Raw genomic sequence first — 7,928 nt, forward strand, 5'->3', positions numbered from 1 at the left:
GAGAAGGAGAATCTTGGTGGGTAGGAAGAAAGTTGCTGCCATTATCTATAGGCATGCACACTGCCAATAAACAGAGTTGTACCACAGAGTCTAATTTGTCTATTTGAGATGTCTTCTCCTTCATCTTTTGAAGCCTCAATTGTAACAGTTGTGAAACTACATCAGGATTTACACAAACATATTAAAACAGAAAAGTTGCTGAGAACAGTTTCATGGTCACATGTGAAGACTTAATGGTATAAAATCAATGCTTTCATGGCTCCTGAGGGAAGCAGAATTAACATCAGCCCCAAAACAGGTTCCTCTATGTTCAGGATATTTTCCTTCCCATCCTTTCATAACACATCTGCTCCCCTGAGCTAAGGAGTTAAGATGTTTCTCTGCAGATGCAGTAAAGAGGAATAAAGACTTACTAAGACTTAATGACCCTCGAGTCCATGTTTCCGCCCACAGGATTCTGAAGACTAGGCTCAGGGATTCTGGGACATGCCTGGTCATAGGGATGCTCTCACTCAGTATAAAGTTTTCTCCACGTTACCAGGCAGGCTTGTTCAGAGGCTTGAAGGGGAACCTAATTGCCATATTCAAGAACCTGGACTCATGCTGCAATTCTGCTCCAAGTGAGGTCTGGGAGAAGAAATATTAGAGAGGTAAGAACGCTTGTGCAGGAGAAGTGAGAAGATACAGAGGAGAGGAGAGCAAATGACGATAGAAGAAGCCAGATTTTTCCACTTTTCTGAGGAATTAACCCAAGCACCATTGCACTATTCTCTTCACAGAGGAACACAACAGAGCACATGGGATTGGAACAGAGATCCATAAGTGAGGGCAATGGTGTACCAATTAGTAATGCACAGAATTTCTGTCTCTGTTTCTCTCTCTCTCTCTCTCTCCCCTCACTCTCCACTCCCTTCTCTTACAAACACACACATACACACACACTCTCACAGAGTACACTGTTCACAGACAAAACACCACAAATCCAGTCATATAGTAGCATGGCAATACTTGTTGTCAATAAGACAAAAAGATGTTATTGCAGACTTCATTTGTATGTGTGTATTTAAGGTGGTGGGGGGTATCACTTATGTCAATATTCAAATAAAATTACATAGGTATTAACATATTTGGTCTGTATAGTTTTATTCTCTATTTCCCTCATTGTCTGAGTGAATTTAATATTGCCAATTTTAACTTGGTTCCCTGTATCCCTCCTACTTTATGGAACCATACCCAAGCCATTTTTATTGTAAGCACAGTACCCCTCCTAGATCAGATAGATCAGTTGGACTGAACCGTCAATGGCACAGTTATGGAAGAGCCTGAATGAAGGTCTTTATCCACTTTGTCCATTCATCAACTGCTTTGGTCTCACCAAGCTTGGAAAGCTGTAAGAATAAGGGGAGAAAATTGTTTCCTTTCTAAATGGTAGTATTGGGTAATATTTGTATCCATAAAAATCTAGAGATAAATATTAATGTCTGACTCCATGCCATTTCTTTACTTTGGCCCCTTCTGATCCATCCATCCTTTATCTAATCTTATGTCCAACTGTGACATAATTTGGACTTATTACAATGAAATAACTTATTTCTGCTAACAGGTGAATTAGTTTAGCTATCTTGCATTAAATAAAGAAAATATTTGGGAGCGTTGATAAAATAAGTAAGTATAATTTGTTGAGGATACACTATGCACTAGCACCTATACAAACATTGGTCTTATTTATCATTAAAATAAACCACATTAGTTATAATTTATCATGTCATTTTTACAGGAGAAAAAAATTAATCTATCTGGTTAAAGAATCTGTCCAAGGATCTCAAGCAAGTAAATGGTTAAGCAGGTTTTCAAGCCATGTCTGAATAGTTTTAAGGTCCACAGAAGACCTCTATAATATTCTACTACAGTCAGAAAAAAAAAAAATCCAACAAAGTAAAAAAATAATCTCAAGTTCAAAATGTGAACTTTGGTGAGCACAATAAGAGAGAAATTGCTAATTATTATGAATTTGTCTTTTCAGATGGACTCCAGTGGGGATCTTCGTCAATGTGCATATCTAGAGAAGAATAAACTTAATAATTTGCCCTCAAAAAATGATCTTGAGGTTATTGGCCATACATTGTCTGCTACTGTGGCATAAAGTTATGACAGAAAGAAGGCAAGAATTCAGGTAAAACTGTGAAAGGGTGGATGTGGTGGCAGCTTTGAATTGTACTGTCAGAGAAGTGTCCCCTTTGCCACCTCCCTGGGAATGTTTTTCTCAGTTGGCAAAGTATCATGTTGAGACACAACCACCCTTAAGATTGGGCTGACTCTGGATTGTAAATCTCACAACACAATATCCTAGCTATTTCCTCAGACTCTTCCAGGTGAAATCACAAAAACCACAGCCCTCTGGTTTTTCAGCCTGGCATCTTTTCCTCAATACTGGCAAACATTATGTTCTTTTTTCAGTTTTCTCTCAGCTCCTCAGGGACCAAGAGATGCTCTTGTTCTTCTCATATAGAATGGGGAATTATTAACCCCTTTGCCTGTGTGCCTCTGCTGTAAAATAGCTACCTGGCAAAGTTATAGGACAACTGGTGTATGCAGCCACATACATAATAAAACATGATTTCTCTCTCTACTCCTATCTCTCCAAACTTCTCTCTCTCTTTCTCTCTCTCTGTCACACACACTCACACACAAACAAAAGCACACTTATTACAAACCCCAACTCTGATTCAGTTGAATACTGAACAACTGGGAACCAACATTCATGTGGCAGTTTTGAGCATATTACAATGATTACCCCTGGTTCTCAACTCTTAGTTGCAGCTATTTTCTTCATAGAAATAAGGCCAGTACATGCAGAAATATAAAATCCAGGTTACATTAGTTGTTACAGAGTTGTACAGTGTCTTTAGGGACACAAAGATAAAATTAGGAAATTTTCCTTGTTATTGTCAAGGAAGCAATGAAAAGTCCTTAAAAACATTTTAATTTCAATATTAAAATATGCTAAATATTTATCTGTTTACACCTGAAGTGAGACACAATTTTGGGACATGGGATTTTTTTTTTTTAATATTACTCATCGATGTTATAGATTGTAAGGAAGATAAACATAATTTGACAGATACATGCAAGGCATTTTATTGGAAGGATATCAGGGAATCAGAATGACAGGATCTTGGAGAAACCAGATTGTTCATGAAGATTTAGAAACATCAAAACTAGCAATTAATCCATAAGAGAAACGCACTGATCAGTTTAGCTGAGTTATAACCAGGAAAGTTCTAACAGAGACTGATTAACTACACTTAATGTGATGTCACTGTATAAGATCCTTACGCTTATATTATAACAAAACACAGAAAGTGGCAGACAGTAGTACTTCTCCTTTGTACTAAGAATCTGTCACTTCTAGAAATTATTAAGATACTCAAAGAGTTTTAGTTTCTCTGAATTGTATCCATAATATTTATATTATTAGACATTAGAGTAAAATTTAAATGTTTAATATTAAAATAATATTAACAAACTATTATACAAAAACATATTTGATACTTTTTGTTAAAATCACTATTTTTCAAAGAATTAGTTGTAAGAATGGCATCATTTTCCTTTGCAAATATTTTTATTGTCTAAGTTAAGATAATAGAGCTGAAATCTCATAAATCATTTACAATTTCATTTAATCTATTATGGTAACATCTCATAAAACCTCTGGAAAATTTCACTATGTACTTATGAGAGAATAAGAGTGAGAATGGCTAAAAATTTTCTATCATAAATATAGTTTTGAGCTTTTGAGCTTCTGGAAAGGTACTTAGAAAACTCCAAAGATCTCAAGACCACACTTTGAAGAACGCATGGGATGGTGATTTCCCAAAAAGTAAAGAAGGGTTACTTAGGGAAGTAATGGAAGGTAATGCCTTAATATAAATATGCATTGCATTATGAAGTTTTTCCAGTTCTTTCAAATATCTCAAAGATTACAAAACATAAAGCCATGAGCAATATTGCCTATGATGGATCTCAGAACAATAATCTGTGTTGAGAGGCTTCCTCCATTACCCTCTGGAAAGAAGTGAATCTCAAGTGTTTGTAAATTAACCACCTATACCATTACCTCTACCACACTGATAAGAGTTTTTCTGTAGCTTCAGGAACTTGACAAGGGAGGACCTTAAAGAAATTGAGATCCTTCTTTCTTAGGAATTCAGTGACACTTGCTGGGAGAATGCCTTCTATCAATGACACCCACTTCTATCCCCGCTTCTTTCTCCTGCTAGGAATACCAGGACTGGAAACTTTACATATGTGGATTGCTTTCCCATTCTGTATTGTGTACCTGATTGCCATTGTGGGGAATATGACCATTCTCTTTGTGATCAAAACCGAACACAGTCTACATCAGCCCATGTTCTACTTCCTGGCCATGTTGTCTGTGATTGATCTGGGTCTGTCCACATCCACTATTCCCAAAATGCTAGGAATCTTCTGGTTCAACCTCCAAGAGATCAGCTTTGGGAGCTGCCTTCTTCGGATGTTCTCTATTCACATGTTTACAGGCATGGAGACTGTTCTGTTGGTGGTCATGGCTTACAACCGCTTTGTTGTCATTTGCAACCCTCTCCAGTACACCATGATCCTCACTAATAAAACCATCAGTATTCTAGCTTCTGTGGTTGTTGGAAGAAATTTAGTTCTTGTAACCCCATTTGTGTTTCTCATTCTGCGTCTGCCTTTCTGTGGGCATAACATCATACCTCACACATACTGTGAGCACATAGGTCTGGCCCGGTTGGCCTGTGGACCTATCAAGATCAACATAATCTATGGGCTCATGGTGATTTCTTATATTATTGTGGATGTGATCCTAATTTCTTCTTCCTATGTGTTTATCCTTCGAGCTGTTTTTCGCCTTCCCTCTCAAGATGCCCGACTAAAGGCCTTCCATACCTGTGGTTCTCATATCTGTGTTATGCTGTGCTTTTACATACCAGCATTTTTTTCTTTTATGACACATCATTTTGGCCAAAACATTCCCCGCTATACCCATATTCTTTTGGCTAACCTGTATGTGATTGTCCCACCTGCCCTTAACCCTGTCATTTATGGAGTCAGGACCAAGCAGATCCGAGAGCAAGTTGTGAAAATATTTGTACAGAAAGAATAATTATGCAATAAAGTTGGGATAAGTATATCTATATACCACCCAAATTATGATAATCTGAGCTTCCTTTTTAATCTTCTGTAACTGTTGGTCATGCTTGTCAGATTTTTTCATTTTGACTGGAAGTGCTTTAGTGTTGACAGATAATGCAAACTTAAACTTTGCTGCCTGTTTCCCCCACTTCTCTCCAGGTACCTGGAAAAAGGCTAATTAATGGAGATGTTAACTATGCTGAAGGTTGAGGTGGCTTTGGAGTAAAACTGCTTGTAAACAAGGGTGATAGATAGCTCCATTTTTTCCATATGTCTTCTCTCTAGGTAAATTTAGATCCTGAAAGACACTGATCAAATAAATCTCATTTTATAGATGAACAAAATAAGCTGTAATCCAGCAGTAGTGTCTGTTACATATTTTTCTATTCTTTACAGAATCCAAAATTTTGTCTTCTCCAAAATCTTTGACTCCCATGTTTATTTCAATGCTCTCTCGGTCTTGCTGTTACTACCATTTTTGCTCTTCTTCTTCTTTCACATTCCTGCTCTGTCTCTTTTTGTGATGGTTAATACTGAGTGTCAACTTGATTTGATTGAAGGATACAAAGTGTTGATCCTGGTTGTGTCTGTGAGGGTGTTGTCAAAAGAGATTAACATTTGAGTCAGTGGGCTGGGAAAGGCAGACCCACCTTCAATCTGGGTGGGAAACATCTAATCAGCTGCCAATGCAGCTAGAATATAAAGCAGGAAGAAAAATGTGAAAAGACTAGACGGGCCTAGCCTCCCAACCTACATCCTTCTCCAGTGTTGGATGCTTCTTGTCCTCAAACATCAGACTCCAAGTTCCTCAGTTTTGGGATTTGGAGTGGCTCTCGTTGCTCTTCAGCTTGCAGATGGCCTATTGTGGGACTTTGTGATCATGTGAGTTAATACTTAATAAACTCCCCTTTGTGTGTGTGTGTTGTGTGTGTGTACACACACATATATATTTCCTACTAGTTCAGTCCCTCTAGAGAACCCTGACTAATACACTTTTCTTTTACATTCATTCTCTAATAAAGTAAGTCTTTGTGAATTTAGGGATGTGAGAGACTACAGTGTGGGTATTACAGAGACATGTTTTCTCACTTGAAGCAAAGTCATCACAGATTTGACTTTTTGTATGTGTCGCATGTCTAATTCTAATTCCAAATTCTATCTGCAATTTCCCTTCAGATAAAATGTATAAAACTTTTAAGACTTTATAAAACTTAGAAAAATAATTAGGCTCATGCTATGATAAGCACAGGGCCAGACTTGATATCAACCTCAAAATAATCTCATTATAATTTATTAATCCTGTAGTTCTCCAATATTTAGTCCCATTTTCAAACTCCAGATGTGACTGGAGAATGTGGTTTGCATTAACATAGATAAAAGAGGCACTGAACTGAAATTTGTGCCTTATCAGTGTACTCATGCTTCAAAATCAGAAATCTCCCTCATGTTCTATAATTTAGAACCACTGTGTAGTTTGGATGACAATATACAAAATACTCAAAAGTACACAGATTACAATTTTAGGAAATGGGGTTGGATATAGCCGAGTAGACAAGAAAAGCAACATCACCTATTCAATATCTGTGAATCTGAACAGTTCTTGATGTTAACACTGGCTAAGCACAATTCCTGAATCCTATAGTATTTTGTGTATTTTCTTTAGGTCTGTGTGCATGGGTTATAATTTGACTTTTGCAGCTTCTGCTTCATGTACCTAAAATTTTATGGGAATATAGAGTTTTAAATGTGGAAATACATTGAAACTTGATCTATTCCCTTTGTCTTACAAACAAAAAACTGAGGTCTAAGGAAAGCAGGTATTTGTGTGCATAAAATATACCCATCTTTAGCATCATCTTCATGTAGCAAGTGAAGGAAGATCACTCAGATAAATAATTTTGACTACAAATTCTTAACTCTTGCAGGATGTTTAAGTAGGAAATATTTTATTTGTATGTAAGAGGCTTCATCGTGGGTCCCAAGTGGAGATCAAGTAAAATGGGAGGTAGAACGCATAGCCTGGTGTTGGTGTTGGTAATGAGAAGAGGGAGACTGCAGAAATTGAGTGCAGGTGCAAGTAGTATAGTGTTAAAGATTAGCTGAAATCAGCACAATCTTCATTGCTGTGGCCCACAGTACTGAGTGGTAAGCACAGACCAGCATCCAGACCATCAATAGCTGTACAATATACAAACATGCAAAATAAAGAAAAAGTTTTTTCTTCTCTCAGTGATATGAAAGGATCTGTGACATGTATAGTGCAACTTTCTGGTTGAATATATTGATGAGAGGCAGAAAATTTTAATATAAGCATGATAGTTCCCGCAGTGTAGATGGGAGTGCACCATAATGCTGGCCCTGAAATGGTTCATAATCAAACTGGACCACCACACTTAAACATGGTTGAGTGGAGTCATTGTCCTGAGATCCCTTCTCTGGACAGTAGTTTTCTTTCATGAAGTCAAACAAGATGGGACCAGAAGGGTGTTGACATACTGAAGAAAAAAGACACAAAAGATAAATATAACTGAGAAAATGGTGACAACAGAAATGTCAACCTGAAATAATAGATAGGATGAGAATCCGGTGTAAGTGTTTATTCAAATGCAAAGCTAAAGATGGCCATCTGGGAAACATAGAATCCAAAGAAATGAGGTCAATGCTCCAAAGTTGAAAAGTTAAGGTTTTACTTACGTAGGCAGAAAACAAAGAAATTTAGCAGAATTAAAAAT

General features: G+C 37.1%; 1 protein-coding gene across 1 annotated transcript; it reads left to right on the forward strand.

The window, feature by feature from the left end:
* Nucleotides 1-564: 564 nt before the first annotated feature.
* LOC713474 (olfactory receptor 52E4) lies at nt 565-6,991 on the forward strand. The gene is made up of 2 exons (XM_077964762.1): nt 565-650; nt 4,155-6,991. Exon 2 carries the CDS (start codon nt 4,229-4,231, stop codon nt 5,165-5,167), a length of 939 nt encoding a protein of 312 aa, XP_077820888.1. The 5' UTR covers nt 565-650; nt 4,155-4,228; the 3' UTR covers nt 5,168-6,991.
* The last annotated feature ends 937 nt before the right edge of the window (nt 6,992-7,928 follow it).

The sequence above is a fragment of the Macaca mulatta genome, chromosome 14 (genome assembly GCF_049350105.2).
Source record: "Macaca mulatta isolate MMU2019108-1 chromosome 14, T2T-MMU8v2.0, whole genome shotgun sequence".
Lineage (NCBI taxonomy): Eukaryota > Metazoa > Chordata > Mammalia > Primates > Cercopithecidae > Macaca > Macaca mulatta.